General features: G+C 27.6%; 3 protein-coding genes across 3 annotated transcripts; 1 reads left to right on the plus strand and 2 right to left on the minus strand.

Moving 5' to 3' along the window:
* Positions 1–219: 219 nt before the first annotated feature.
* LOC113557441 (probable ATP-dependent RNA helicase DDX23) lies at positions 220–3,472 on the plus strand. Its single transcript, XM_026962969.1, has 10 exons — positions 220–722; positions 790–953; positions 1,019–1,581; positions 1,650–1,783; positions 1,843–1,962; positions 2,037–2,195; positions 2,266–2,505; positions 2,570–2,830; positions 2,921–3,095; positions 3,186–3,472. The coding sequence occupies exons 1-10, from the start codon at positions 600–602 to the stop codon at positions 3,410–3,412; spliced, it is 2,166 nt and encodes a 721-aa protein (XP_026818770.1). The 5' UTR covers positions 220–599; the 3' UTR covers positions 3,413–3,472.
* LOC113557450 (proteasome subunit beta type-3-like) lies at positions 3,408–6,223 on the minus strand. The gene is made up of 5 exons (XM_026962982.1): positions 6,009–6,223; positions 4,923–5,039; positions 4,673–4,848; positions 3,726–3,998; positions 3,408–3,631 (listed from the first exon to the last, which is right to left on the minus strand). Exons 1-5 carry the CDS (start codon positions 6,009–6,011, stop codon positions 3,583–3,585), a joined length of 618 nt encoding a protein of 205 aa, XP_026818783.1. The 5' UTR covers positions 6,012–6,223; the 3' UTR covers positions 3,408–3,582.
* Positions 6,224–8,884: 2,661 nt separating this feature from the next.
* LOC113549670 lies at positions 8,885–13,289 on the minus strand. Its single transcript, XM_026951074.1, has 7 exons — positions 13,247–13,289; positions 12,364–13,114; positions 11,606–11,657; positions 10,432–10,531; positions 9,319–9,438; positions 9,100–9,258; positions 8,885–9,020 (listed from the first exon to the last, which is right to left on the minus strand). The coding sequence occupies exons 2-7, from the start codon at positions 13,091–13,093 to the stop codon at positions 8,967–8,969; spliced, it is 1,215 nt and encodes a 404-aa protein (XP_026806875.1). The 5' UTR covers positions 13,094–13,114; positions 13,247–13,289; the 3' UTR covers positions 8,885–8,966.
* Between the last annotated feature and the right edge of the window lie 2,482 nt (positions 13,290–15,771).

Raw genomic sequence — 15,771 nt, forward strand, 5'->3', positions numbered from 1 at the left:
CTAATTTCTAATTCATAATATTGAGTTGTGATAATCTATAATAATGAGATAAAAAAAAATATACGATTGGCCCTTTAACGCTTCCGTATCTCATAAACTAATACAATTTTAATATTACTCCATGATTTAGATTATAGTATCTTCGTCGACTACCGTTGTAAATCAAGATAGAGATAGATAGCGCTCGACACGTACTTTCAGCATAAAACATTTTGTATGCGGTGTAGAGGAGATGCCGGTGAAGAGACATTAGACATTGATGGTCAGTGATCGCTGATCAGCATCACCACCCGCCAAGGCACCAACGAATTTATTCGTTACCAGTCCGTGATCAGAATATTAAACATATTATTATTATTCGGCGGCGACACAAGACTGATAACAGATAAGAAATAACAACATAATGTCTTTTCAGCTTTTTGTGTACTGTTTGAACAGAAAACGATAGCGTGCGTTATAGGTTTATTTACTCGTGGGTCGTGACCGTGGTTAAAGGTTCTAAAATCTAAAATAGTAAAATACTATTCTTGGCTTGGTTGGCGGGCTGTGGGGCACACGAAAGGTGTAAGTTTATGCGATTTGTTCGGAATCTATGAAAAATGGACAATAGCAAAAACTCTTCGGCCAGTCCGACGCCGGTGTCGAAGTCGGAGAAAAAAGAACCTCTGTCGCTTGAGGAACTTTTGGCCAAGAAAAAAGCTGAAGAGTTGGCCAGGAGCAAGGTAAGTGAATTTTCTGTTGACTTTACATGCGGAGTTGATTATGCTAGGTTTTTCAATGGTTTTTCAGCCTGTGTTTTTGACAAAAGAACAACGAGCCGCCGAAGCCTTGCGAAAGAGACAAGAAGAAAGTGAACTAGTGAAGAAGAAGCAAGAGGAGGAACGCAAGAAGCGCATAGAGTTCTTACACCAAGCGGACGGTGGACACGGCAGTAATAACCACAGGGATGATAGGTAAGCACTGCTTTGTTGTAATTTAATCAAACGTAGTTGGATACCACGTACAGTTTATTTTTCAGAGATCGTGATAGAGAGCACCATCGAGACAGAGATCGTGATCGAGACCGTGAACGCGAAAGGGATAAAGAACATGACCGTCGGGAACGAGAACGAAAAAGAGATAAAAAAGAAGAGCCTGAAGACAAGGAACAGTATAAAGATAAAGAGAAGGAACAAGAAGCCATACGGGAACGTTATTTAGGTTTAACCAAAAAAAAACGACGTGTTCGTCGGCTGAATGATAGAAAATTTGTTTTTGACTGGGATGCATCTGAAGATACTTCAATTGATTATAACGCTCTATACAAGGAGCGTCATCAAGTGCAGTTTTTTGGTCGTGGTAATGTAGCAGGTATTGACATAAAAGCACAAAAAAAAGATCAGTCCAAATTTTATGGTGAACTCATGGAAAAACGTAGGACTGAAGCTGAGAAGGAGCAAGAAAAGGTAAGGTTGAAAAAAGTAAAACGAAAAGAAGATAAACAAAAATGGGACGACCGACATTGGTCAGAAAAAGAATTGGATGAAATGACTGAGAGGGATTGGAGAATATTTAGAGAAGATTATAATATAACTATTAAAGGTATTTCAGAAACTAATTCAGAATGTTTTCAATATTATTTTAAAGCAATTATTAATTTAATATTCAAGGAGGTAGAATACCAGAACCTATTCGTAAATGGAAGGAGTCTACAATTAAAAGTGAGATTATGGACATCATTGAAAAAGTTGGTTACAAAGATCCTACACCTATTCAACGACAAGCTATTCCTATCGGTTTCCAAGTAAATAGTTTTATTTTATTTTATTTATATTTTTATTTTTTATTCCTTATTATTTATAGAATCGTGACATTATTGGTGTTGCTGAAACTGGTTCTGGTAAAACTTTGGCTTACCTTATACCGCTTATTGAATGGATTCAGTCTTTACCTAAAATGGAACGAATGGAAGATGTTGACCAAGTAATGATGATTATTATTTTATTTTATTAAAATTTTCAAGGAATATTGAGAAATTGCATTTTAAATATGTTTAGGGTCCTTATTCAATTATATTGGCACCAACCCGTGAATTAGCTCAACAGATAGAAGAAGAAACTTTAAAATTCGGACAGCCATTAGGTATCAGAACTGTAGTTGTTGTTGGTGGATTGTCTAGAGAAGAACAAGGATTTAGATTACGATTAGGATGTGAAGTAATTAACATGTCACTATAAAATTTAATATCTTCTTTATATCTTATACAATTTAAATGTTATTCTATAGATTGTTATTGCAACACCTGGTCGTTTGATTGATGTTCTGGAAAACAGATATTTAGTTTTGAATCAATGCACGTATATAGTGTTAGATGAAGCTGACAGAATGATAGACATGGGTTTTGAACCAGATGTACAAAAGATTTTGGAGTACATGCCGGTGACAAATTTGAAGCCAGATAATGAAGATGCTGAAGATGAATCCAAATTATTAGCAAATTATTACTCAAAAAAAAAATATAGACAAGTAAATAAAATTTAATAAATGGATGAAAAACATTGATATCTTAAAATTTGTGTTAATTTGCTAGACTGTGATGTTTACGGCTACCATGCCTCCAGCAGTGGAACGTTTAGCTCGTACATATTTACGCCGTCCTGCTGTTGTTTACATTGGATCCATTGGTAAACCTGTAGAACGTACGGAACAAATAGTCCATATGATGAGTGAAAACGATAAACGTAAAAGACTTGTTGAAATCCTTAGTCGTAAAGTCGATCCACCAATTATTATATTTGTCAACCAAAAGAAAGGTGCCGATGTGTTGGCTAAGGGTCTGGAGAAACTTGGGGTAAATATAATATTATAATGTATATTTATAAATAACAATTTTAGGTAATATAGCCCAGAAATTAAATATAATACATTTCTTCTGTTTTAGTATAACGCGTGTACGCTCCATGGTGGTAAAGGACAAGAACAGAGAGAGTTTGCTCTGGCAAGTCTCAAAGGCGGTCAAAAAGATATTTTGGTTGCAACTGACGTAGTTGGTCGTGGTATTGATATCAAAGATGTGTCTATGGTAATCAATTATGACATGGCTAAATCAATTGAAGGTAATTTAATACGCTTTTTGAAAAGTATACCGATATTGCTAATTAAAAAATGATTAACATTATTGGATATTTCTTTTTTTCTTTCTCTAGATTATACTCATCGTATTGGACGTACTGGTCGTGCTGGAAAGACCGGAGTGGCAATTTCATTTTTAACAAAAGATGATTCACCATTGTTTTATGATCTCAAACAAGTTATACAAGCTAGTCCAGTATCAACTTGTCCTCCAGAGTTAGCAAATCATCCAGAAGCACAACATAAACCCGGCACTGTAATGATGCCCAAAAAAAGACGAGAAGAGAAAATTTTTGCTTGATTTTTATATATTTTTAAAAATATTCTTAATATTTAAATATTCAAATTACAAAATAAAATACTTTATTTTATTAAAATATTAGTTTTATTCCATTTATAACTTTCCATAAGAATAATAATTTTTACAAAAATGTGTTCAAATTTTATTGAAATTGCTGTGTGTTCCAACATCTAATCCATTCGTGTCTTGATATCACGCACAATTATCTTGTCTTTTTTACTGAAATATAAGAAATGATTTGTTATATTACCTGTCAAGACATTTAAATAAAAAATAATTGTTATACTTTTTCAAATAAAATAATTGTACTTACATAATGTAAACTTTAGCACCCCAACCAGAAATAGCATCGCGATTGCAAGCACTAACCAAAGCTTGTGAGATAGTTTCAAATAGTTGATCTTCTTCCATATCAGGCTCCCAAAGAGCTTCACAAAGACCGTATAGTTGGCTTGAACTAGTACCTCCAACCACAAAGTTATCGGACTTGTTTACACATCCAATTAAATCCATGTCACACATATATGGTTCCAATGTCACTTCATCTAAAGCAACAATCATTGGTTCGACAAAGAATGGTGAAAACCTGTGAAGTACAAACCAAAATAGTTGATAAAAAATGTATACAAAATAGATTTTACTTTAAAGTAATTAAAAAATTTAAGTAGATTTAATTGTATACAAAAAATATAAAATAAATACAATTACTGTAAACTATATAAAGATTGGAAGAACTGAATAGAATAGAAACAATTCTAACATATACATCTAGTAGCGTGCCAAAAAATGTTCAGACTTATGGCAAACCACCATATGACCATCCATGTTCAGTTTACAATTATTATAAAATACTTTTTATTGCACTAAATCCACTGTCCAGTACTCTCCCACACACTCATTTTTGTCTGCAGGAAATTGCCTCAAAAATCTTACTTCAGCAGGTCACTAGGTCAATCAATTAACAGTCAGTATGGAATTTAAAAAAAAGTTATTATACATTAAGTACAAAGTATAAGCCATAACTTGATACAACTTCACATTAAGATGTATTGATTGATGATGGACAAATAAGTTGTACATATTTTTTTTTTAATTAGTTAAATCAATACAAATATAATTGAAAATAATGATTCTCAACTTTTTTAACACCCAGCAATAAGATTTTATAAAACAACATGCATAGATTTTATCTTTTGAAGGAAAATTACTGAAAATACTAAAATCTAAGTTTGCAATTAATTTAATTTAAAAATAACTCACCTGTTTTCATACAACAAATTGGAGACCAGAGACGCTAGTGCTTTAGGAGAAATTTTCCGATTTTCTTTTAATTCATATAACCTTTTTCTGAACATTATTTTTTCATATACGGTAAATATATCTGTAGCTAAACCAGGAAATCCCATATATGTATGAGGATTTATTTGAAAAACTTTCTATAATTGAAAACTAAAACAATTAAATATAGGTGATAAGGAATAATATTAAAGAAATAAAATAAAAAACATACTGTGAAATCAAGAGAGACTGTTTGGGCTTGTATACCAAATCGCTTATCAGTTGCAATGGCAACACAGTCTTTGCCTTTCATGCCAATTAAGGCGCCACCATTATAGTCCATAATACTCTATAAATATTTAAAAAAAAAACAATATTATACAGTTTATAAATTCATAAAATTATATTAATTTTGATATATTAAGATAATTGTTTTTTAAAGAACAGTTGATTAAATTAATTTATTCCTTAAATAATATGAAGACCTAATTAATTAGATAGTTCTTTACCTTCTGGTCAAAAACACATCAATAATAAAGTTAGTATGGTCTTTTTATAAGGTATTTACAGCCTGTAAACCTATTATAAATGAATAAATCTATATTTAAACATCATAATTATAATAACTATCGGTACTGGTATGTTATAGTCCCGCCATTCATATAACATTAAATCATCGTTTAAATATAAACTAATGAGTTTATTTAATGATATTAATCTAACAATTCGATGATAGATATATTGATATAACATTAAAAAAATTAAAATTTATGTTCCGATCAAAAGTAAACAATAGTGATCCGTTTGACACCATCTTAAAAAATATAACAGAATTTTGGGAATCACAATTTTAACATTATAAACATTTTTTAATTTATCATTGTTTTAAAAGTATAATCATTCCATTTTTTTAATATTATATCAATATATCTATCATTAAATTATTAGATTAATATCAATAAATAAACTTATTATTTTATATTTATACGATGTATTTATTGTTATATGAACGGCGGGACTATAAAAAAACCAGTACCTAATCATCTATTTAAACATATCAAACAATTTTAAAAAAATCAGGAAGTTATTGTTGTTGCTTGCAACTTAATCATTACAACAGCAACAATAAGAGTTAAAAATTATAAATTATTGTACATTGTCACATTGAACATTACTTTACAATACTTTATTCATTTTTACAGATTACTCATCGTACCGAAACAAATAATATAATATTATAATGTTATTGACTTAATGTATTATACCTTATAACTATTAATAGCAATACAAATCGTTAAAGACATAGTTAATACTTTACCATTTTGAAATAATTCGTGAATGAAACTGCACACTTGAAAAGGTCTAAAAAACGGAAATACTCACGAGTTACAACAGGCGGAAATTCGGTTAGTGCTATAATAGAATAGCTATTATTTGCTACTAGTAAATACTAAGTACTAATAATAATACTGTCTATAAATATTAAATACCTACTAAATACATTACATGACAAATTCAATTTAATTTGTTATGATAAATAATTCATTATCATTTATCAGGTTATAATTTTATTATTCTGTGATATGTGATTATTTAATTTTGTTAAAGTAATATAAATAATAATTTATAACCTTAAAAACTTTATTAGAACGACAATGCATCGAATATTAAATCCATCCACTCCGAGCTATGTCTGCAATGTTTGCATTCGATAATTTTTCCATAAACATAATATTATACTTTTCACAAGATATAATAATCAATTAAAATTTTTAAAAAAAATTGGCGTAAATGCTTCACAGAAAAAACATCTTTCACTTATTTTAAATATTTACAAACTTATTTATTTAGTCTATTATATAAATTGATTAAATTGTATAATAATTCCCAACTTGCAAATAATTGAATTTGAATATTGACAGTTATAATTTAATACTATTTGATTTCATATAATATCGATTTTCATTAATGTAGATATCGTATAGGTATGACAAAATATATTATATTATATTTTGTCATAGCCATAGCCCGTATGTGCCGGATGATTCATAAGTTGGGCCGATTATTGAAGTTGCAAAAGTTCTTAAAAAACTCATAGGTACCACAAATGGTACTATTTGAATTAATTTTTTCGAATTGTCTATTACCTAATGGCTAATACATACTTTAATTAATTACACGAAATAGCTAGGTATGTATAATAGTTAAAAAAAAATAGTATAATACCTATTATTTTAGTGAATATATTCAAATCCGTAAACATACCTATTACCATTGATTTTAGAATATATTAAAGTATATTCTAAAATCAATGCTATTACCTATCCACAGGCGCAATTTGAGTTTTAAATCTGGGAGGGCTATTATAATTTACATATATGTACTGGGTATGCTCCCTGAGATATATAAAGGTGGAAGGAGATATATACAAACCATTTAGGGGGGGCTATGATTGATTTTGAGGGTGCTTAGCCCCCCCTCAAATTGCATTTATGTACCTATCTATACTATGTTGACATGTTGTGACCTTTTATACTTGTACGTTGCAGTGCTTAATTTTTTGAAGACATTCTCTTTATTGATTGATGTATCTATGGACTAGTGATCTACCTATGTCATGATCTTCCGTGTTAAATATCATGTGTTCAAAGGTTACTGTTTCGTTATATTTTTTTTTAACGTTCAACTGTTATTTGTTAAAGCATCAAAAATTTCACTCGCTAAAGGGCAATAAGCGGTAAATAGGTGAGCCGTCGTTAGGTTTTGTAGTGCAGGAGAACGACGAGTTTTTATCCGCAACGCAGTCGGGCAGTCCTGGACGCTGGACCCTTGGCGAACAGACTATTAATGCAGAATCGGTTGTCGGTTGATATCGGTAAGGATTAAAAAATAGTTAAAATAATTTTGGAAAATCAACATCATTATTTCCTTAACAGAAATATTTAATTCGATTAAAATTAACTATTGAGGATTCCGATACAAGGTTAGGTATCTATTATCTCAACCTAAACTATATGCGAACCTACTTGATTTAAATGTTGGTTGACTTTTTTTAACTGTAGAATGGAATGGAATTTCTTGGGGGTACCAGACCCCAGTAGGTAGTTTACTAAATGGCCACCCCTACAAAAAGAGCACATTTTTCTCGAAGACTATAGGAAGATTTTTACGCCGCTGCACACGAATTGCGTCCCGACTCCCGAAATCCCTTTTCCACATGAATTGCGTCCCGGTGATATTTAACGACTACACGAATTGCGTCAAAGCCATATTTAATAATTATACAGAATGCGCACCGACGCAAAAAACTTTAATTTGTGTTCATTTTACACAGATTTAGGACTGTCAATAGCAAATTATGACTATCGGCAGATTAAAAATATTGATTTTTGTCGTTAATATGTTCCTAATTAGAAATAAGTAAAATGAAAATATGTAGATTTAAATTATAGGAGTGTGCAATATAATAACTAAAATAAAAAATAATATAAAAGTTATAAATATTAAATTAAAAAATTAAAAAACTAGTAAAAACTTGAATGGACCTTTTTTTTGTATTCTTGACTCAAACCAACCATTTGAATTTTCCTACACCAACTTTGACTTAAATGAAACCCAGATCCTTTCAATTACACTGATCCTGATGGCCACATGATTAATAATGATAAAATTAATTGCTTTTTCATAATCGGAAAATATTATTTTAAGTGAAAAATAGATATTATTTCTTAGAAATTAAGATTCGAGATGTGTAAATGTTTTAGTGTCAGTATCTACTATCTATAATCTATATTTTTACTAGGAAGTAAAAAAAATACCATGTAATTATTATTTTGCAAACCATGGATTGTAAAAAACTGTATAAATAATTTTGGGCAAATTTTAAAAGTTCCATCCACAAATATTGAATCAACTTCACTTAAAAATTTAAAAAACAGACTCAATTCGTGTAGTTGTTTAGAAAAGATCCGGACGCAATTCGTGTACCCACTTATCAAATTTTTGTTTGTTGATAATAAATATAACAATTTTCGTTTGAAAAACATTTCTTTAAAAATGATTTATGTATATTTCTTTAAATTATTATGAATTGAATAGTGAAGATATTATTATTATAATATATTAATAAATGTATATTTTTTTACAGTTTACACTATTACAGTACTTACTATCATTCATTTTCTTATAAAGTATCTAGTATTTATATTACCTATATTAAAATATTAACTAATTTATTAATTGCTCAAAATTTTAGATCTGCACGAAAATTTGATTTTTAACTTGTGGTTTTCAGCATGACGGAAACGATATTGTAAGACATTGTTATAATCTGAAACAAAATTTAGTTTAGTTATTGCATGTAGTATATAACTAGTTATTAATTTAAAAAAAAAATCCAAAATTAATACATTAGCGAATAATTGTCGGTTGACAATTTTTGTTGGTGAAGCTTTTATTATTAAAGTATTGGCATTATTCATCTGCATCGTTAAAAATAATAACTTTTTAAATTTGATATCCATTTTCGTCCAATCACAAGAATATATGCTAGTATTAACGGATTGTAGCTGCAAAATATGTAATTATTATCAAACTAAGCCGAAGACTAGTAGATATTAATGTTTTACTTTAATATTCATTCTGTCAAATAAATAACAATATAGAAATAAGTGTAAGCACATATACAGAGCTGATGACCCGAGCTTGATAATGATGAGAATTGGATGTGATTCCTTTGACAAGCAAACCTTTTCACATATTTCAATCGTATTAATGATTATGTTCAGTATTATTTACACAAGGTGAATCCTTTAACAATAAACTTGTTAATTGTTATTTAGAAATGTATTACACTATTACATTTATCGCATTTCAATTAATACAATTCTAAACAATTCTAATATATTTTATTTTATTATATTTTTTAGTTTTTTATCAACACTCATACTTGTTGTTAAATTACTATTACTCATAGATTTGTGTGTATGTGGCCATTTTTCTAAATTTTATAATTTGATGTAATATTTTTTATGAAAATATCTAGTTACTATTAACAAATATTATTTAATGAATTCAATATTTTTTTTTTTGTTATTTGTATGTATTTGAATTTAAGATAATAGATAATCAGGTGACAATAGTTGGAAGATTCTTGTTACATTATAATCTACATTATGCCATAATTTAATTTGAATCTAATTCCTTAATGATATAACCTTATAAGTTATAAGAAACTATTCACCCAATATTCTACGAATTTCATACATAGGCATATTTAAAAGTGTATTTATCTTAAAGTTATGAAATTTGAAATTGTATAGCTAATGGGTATGTATAAAAAAATAAATAGTTGATAGTGATTAAACTAATATAACAAATAACAAAAAATATTGGAAATATGAAATAATAGAAATTTATATTTTAAATTTCTTTTTGAAAAGATTAATACTTTTAGAAATAACGAGTGATTAATTATGAATATCGAGTAACATATTATGAATGCATTAAATTACTATATAATATTTATGTATTTAAACTGTATACGTAGTGTATACCTAGACAGGTACACACATACATACTGTATGAATATATATGATAAATTAATAACTAGGAATATATATGTCGTTATTTAGTAGATATATTCATTATAAAAATAAGTTATAAATGCAATGAGTTAATTCAATTTACTACATCATCAGTAACATGTAAAGTAAAAGTTAAAGTAAAAGATATATGCCTACCACAATTAACACATAAGTTACTATTATGAAACATGTTGATATAATAGCGACGTATGTTAAAATAACAGGCCGCACAACTGAATAAAATGATTTAATTTTCCTGAAAAAAAATAAATTATTCTTAATTAAAACAATATTGTAATTATGTTTGGTATTTGTAATATCTTCGATCAATTAAACATAATTCTATGTTAAATTACTAGGTATTGTTTTAGTCAACATAATAAATGTATTTAGTGTTTTATAAATAAAATATGATGAATTAAAATCTACTGAAATCACTGTAATATTTACATAGGAAATAGCATTACTTGAAAGATATCGGTATAGTTAGAAAAAAAGGTAACAAGAGTAGGTATAACATATAGTTCATGAATAAGATTAAACAATAAGTTACATTTACCTATCATTCATTTCTGAATAATATCGACTCACTATATATATACTATATAAGTATGTTTGTAATTTGTATAGGTAGCGTTTATAAAATCAAAGGATCACATAAATTTAATTTTAGATTTTGAATGTCGTTCATGGTATATAGTCTGTATTTACTATTTACTATTTACTATTTTTAATTTTTTAATAAGTGTATTTGTTATTATTGATAATTAAGAAAGATTAAAAAAATTAAGCATATTTTATATGAATAATTAACCAACGGATATCAAATTATTCCAGTAAATAAAATAGAAGAATTAAAAGAAACAAATTTTACATTCATTCTATTATAAATTTATAACTTATAAAAAGGTAATATACCTGGGACTAATTTATATATTGATTAAAATAGTAATTCTAAATTCTAATTATAAAATAACCTTTTTTCCCAGTTTATAACCGACACTGCCGCAGAAACAGTATTCGCATTATTTCCGGGGATATTATCAAATAACCTAACGTATACATACAATTTGAATTTTGCAAAAACTAAGTATAAGTAGATAATTTCATGTCATTTTCGACTTGAATAATTCTTATACCTATAACATATTATTTTTAATACATTTTTACTTTTTCATAATATCTATACATTTTTCTCTTTCCTAGTTTCTATAATTTGGGCTTTTCTATTATGTTAGACATGTTTATTGTCTATACGTCATACGATATGAAATTTTAATTAATAATCGATAATTGTTCATCTAAATAATAATGTACTATTAATACTTACAGATTAAGTTGTGATTGATCAACTAGAATTGATTTAAAATCTTCATAATATGCTGCAATTGTAATTATTAATTATTGAATATTTTCATTATAAAAATATAGTGTTTTTTTTAAGCAATTATAATTTATTTGTTCAAAATTGGTCAGTGTTTAGTGTTCATATATTATTTAAAAATGGCTGAAATATCTGTTAGGTTTTTAACTGATTCAGTTTTTTTATGTTTTTTTTCTGACAAATATGTCATTAATTTATTATAATGTTTAGAGATAATGGATTTAGAGAAATTTTACATCGTTTTTTTGCTTTTGAGATAGTGTATAATTTATGACGTTACGCGAAAATTCAAACATGCTCATATCTTGTAAACTATCGCCATTTTCCTCAAATAGCGAATTTGTACTGGGACATTAATTAAGGTTAATGATGAAGTAAAATAAATTGGTAAATTTTATGATATTGTTATTATTGCGGAAGATTAGGTTTACCCAATGGTGTTGCGCAACGAAATACTTTCGGGTAGATATAGCCACACGGGTTACGTATAATATACCAATAATAGGTATATTTAAAAAATATAGTATAAATTAACATCGACTTATGAAATAAATAATTACTACAATATTACAATGAGTGACTCATGTTAAAAAAAACATTAACAATATTAAATGCTGTATTAAAATATATTTTCGAAATTAAATTATTTATGATACTCTTTTACGTTTTTTCAATAAATATTTTACTATTTCAAATAATATTACCTATTTGTGAGTTATCTTCGAGTCCAATGGATTTGAACGCTTGATTGAGGACATCCTGTTGAGCAATTATAGCCCAACACCAAGAAATTAACAGTATGTCTGGCAAGATCATTGCATACATGGTAAATAATGCTACTATTACTTCCATAAAATAAAATAAGAAATAATATTGATTGTAATTGTGGGTAGATACAGGATAACGCAAGTTCATAATGTTCTGTTGGCGGATATTTTCATCTTCGGGTGTTTTGAATGCAACGAGCACGAGAGGAAATAATATCCACTGTGACATCACTGTTAACGAGAATACGAAAACGTAATTGGTGATTTTAATCGTACTGTCTCGATAGCCGAAAAGAACATTTATATTTTTACAACAATGTTTGCTCTTGAAAAAATTAAACCATGAAACGTTAAACACGTCATACATTATTTCAATGTTATACAAAAAAATGAAAAACCTCCAAGAGCATAAAAAAAAATTAATCATAACGAATATAATAACAGAGAAATCAATGTAAGTCAAAGTATCTTCCATTTCGACAAAAAAGCCTGAAGCACTGTAAACGACAATGCTATTCACAAATACTCCATAAAGAAAAAATAGTAGTCGGTAAATGTTACAATTGAAAATCTTTGAACCGTTTGGATTAAATATGTGATAGATCATGGATCGTTTCATCAACTTAAAGTTAACGGTAACTTCTTCAGCTCTTAATTTGTCCATCATACAGGATTTTAATGATAAGATCTATAAATAATTAAATTAAAGCATGTAATTCAATTATGTAAATTGTGTAATAGTAGGTACATGCAATATATTTAGTCTGTAAAGGACGAACTAATTTTTTCCAAAACCATTACATTTATTATTTGTTCTAACCTGCAGAGTTTGGATGATTTATATCAACTAAAAAATTACGAAATATGCTCTACAATTGTGAAATGTTGAACTATGTATAAAACATATGTTTTAAAGATTACTTGACATATTATTTAAATTATATGTGACAAATAAATCTCAGAAAACATGCAAAATCATAAAATAAAATAAATATTTATAATAGCGTGGAGAGTATTATGAGAGTTCAAAAATTGAACATACACTACTGTCACTACTGTACATGCATGAATATCAAAATATCATCAAATGCATCGATGGTGAAAAAACGTCACGTATTTTCGAATAAATAGAACTATAGTTTATTTAATATTTATAACTTTTGGGTTCTTTTCAGTATAATTAAATAAAATAACATCCAATGTCATTTAATTTAATAGGTGTTATAAGTATTACCTATTTAAATACGGAAACATAATTTTAGCAAATTTAAGTTTATATTTTTATATAATTTTCTGATGTTTTACAACAACCCAGTTATTATTTTAATACACAAACCTATATAATTATATGACGGGCTATTTATTAATTATCAATATTATTTGTGATATTTTGAACTAAAAACAAACGAATATCGTGTTGTTGACCGTTAAGTTCTGTTTCCAAATATATTTTATTAAAATAATGCAAGACTTATACAGATAAAGCCGACTTTATTCAGCATATAATATATAGTTTTGTTTAATTATATTTAAAATAATTTAATTGCGTTATTAAGGTACTAATTTAAATAAGTGTAGGTATAATTAAAAATATGTATAGTTTATAAACATATTATTAAGCACATTCGTATAGTAAGATTACCTATATACTTATATAATAGTATAAAATAATAGCATACTAAAACTAACTTTTTAAGGATTAAAAAAAAATCAATACTTAAGAAATACCTATTGGTGTAGGGGAAAGCCGGATAATTCAGTACAGGAGTTATTTAACGGAACACTCTTATCAAGATTGCCGTACTATACCGCGGTGTTCAACATTTTCATAATATAGAGTTAAGATGACAGTTCTTTAATGTACACTATTGTTATGTTTTCAAAATTGTAGACTCTAATAAATTATATAATGTACTGCAGCAATTAAAAACAAAATATGACAATTATATTTATTTTATAAATTTAATTTACCATTTTTGTTATTAAAAATTGTAGAAATTCAACCACTTCTGAAGTTGATTTACAGAAGAAATTAACTATACCAAGTACCAAAGACACTCCATCAATAGGTATCTACTAAAAAAATTGGTTTTACACATAAAATTTATTTTATTCATATATATTATAATCAAATTTTAAACAGACAATTATCAAATCAAATTTTAATATTATATATCTTAAATAAAACCGTATGTATACCACTATAACTTATACAGTGTCCCACGAGGATTTACCCATTGCAATATCTCCTGAAATAATGGAGATATCATAATTCTGGATTTTTAATAAGATTCACAGAGACAAGAACTAGAAACTAGAAAAAATATTAAAAATCAGGAAATTGATGAAATTAAAATGTTAAAACGTCAATATTTTCAGAAAAAAAAACTCTACAAAATGGCTATCTTCAATTTTTTTAAAATAATTAAATAAAAAAATACATTTTTTAACTATTTTACCAAAACATAAAAAGAAATTAAAACATGAATGAAATATTTGTAGTTCTTGCCCCTGTGAATCTTATTAAAAAACCAGAATTATAATATCTCCATTATTTCAGGAGATATCGCAATGGGTAAATCCTCGCGGAACACTCTGTAGATGTACCGTATATAATTTATTAATTTGTAATTGTTTTACAATGTCTAGTGTATATAGTAATAGAGAGAGTGTAGATTTGGTTTTTTACTCTTAAAATATTTTAGGCTAAAGTCAAGTCCTGTGCATTTGGTCTATTAACTTTAACTATATATATACATAATTGGCCAACTGGGTAAGGCAGGGGTTACCAAAGTTTTTCGTCTTTCGGCGCACTTTTGGAACTGAATTGTTCTCATGGTGCCCCTGATAAAACCGATGACTATTTTTTTAGATAAAATAAAGAATAGAACATTTTAAATTTATTTTTGAAGCACATAACGATTAGCGTTGCGGCACACATTTTGGGAACCACTGGGATAAAGGTTGTTTTCCTGAAAAAGTCAAATTCACCACTGTGTGTGGATACGGTGAAAATTTCTCTGAAGTCCATGATTGCGGTATTATTTTAACTGATCTGAAACATACAAAAAAATGTCCAAGGTATACAAAACTACAAAATATTTTATGTTTAAGACCAACCACAAGGGCACACGTGATGCTACCAAAATGTTCTAATTTTTTTCGGGAGAGAGAGTTTACTTAAAATTTAGAATAATATCACATTAATAACTTTAAGTATATACAAATAGTAACCTTTTTTATTTTGTTGAGTTATTTTTAACGTTTAAATGTTAAAACAAAATAGTTTTAATATTTTACTTATATTGATAAACTATCATATTTTTTTATAATAACACGCATAGA

The sequence above is a fragment of the Rhopalosiphum maidis genome, chromosome 4 (genome assembly GCF_003676215.2).
Source record: "Rhopalosiphum maidis isolate BTI-1 chromosome 4, ASM367621v3, whole genome shotgun sequence".
NCBI lineage: Eukaryota > Metazoa > Arthropoda > Insecta > Hemiptera > Aphididae > Rhopalosiphum > Rhopalosiphum maidis.

Bases quoted from the DNA above. Each gene is read 5' to 3' on its own strand.
- LOC113557450 (XM_026962982.1), bottom strand. The intron at 4,849-4,922 runs GTATGTTTTTTA...TTTCAATTATAG, and splicing joins CAGTCTCTCTTGATTTCACA to AAAGTTTTTCAAATAAATCC. The intron at 3,632-3,725 runs GTAAGTACAATT...CTTATATTTCAG, and splicing joins GGTGCTAAAGTTTACATTAT to TAAAAAAGACAAGATAATTG.
- LOC113549670 (XM_026951074.1), bottom strand. From the start codon at position 13,093: ATGATGGACAAATTAAGAGCTGAAGAAGTTACCGTTAACTTTAAGTTG. The intron at 10,532-11,605 runs GTAAGTATTAAT...ATTTTTTTTCAG, and splicing joins GATCAATCACAACTTAATCT to GAAAATTAAATCATTTTATT. The intron at 9,259-9,318 runs GTAAAACATTAA...CATATTTTGCAG, and splicing joins TTGACAGAATGAATATTAAA to CTACAATCCGTTAATACTAG.
- LOC113557441 (XM_026962969.1), top strand. From the start codon at position 600: ATGGACAATAGCAAAAACTCTTCGGCCAGTCCGACGCCGGTGTCGAAG. The intron at 723-789 runs GTAAGTGAATTT...ATGGTTTTTCAG, and splicing joins AAGAGTTGGCCAGGAGCAAG to CCTGTGTTTTTGACAAAAGA. The intron at 1,784-1,842 runs GTAAATAGTTTT...TATTATTTATAG, and splicing joins CTATTCCTATCGGTTTCCAA to AATCGTGACATTATTGGTGT.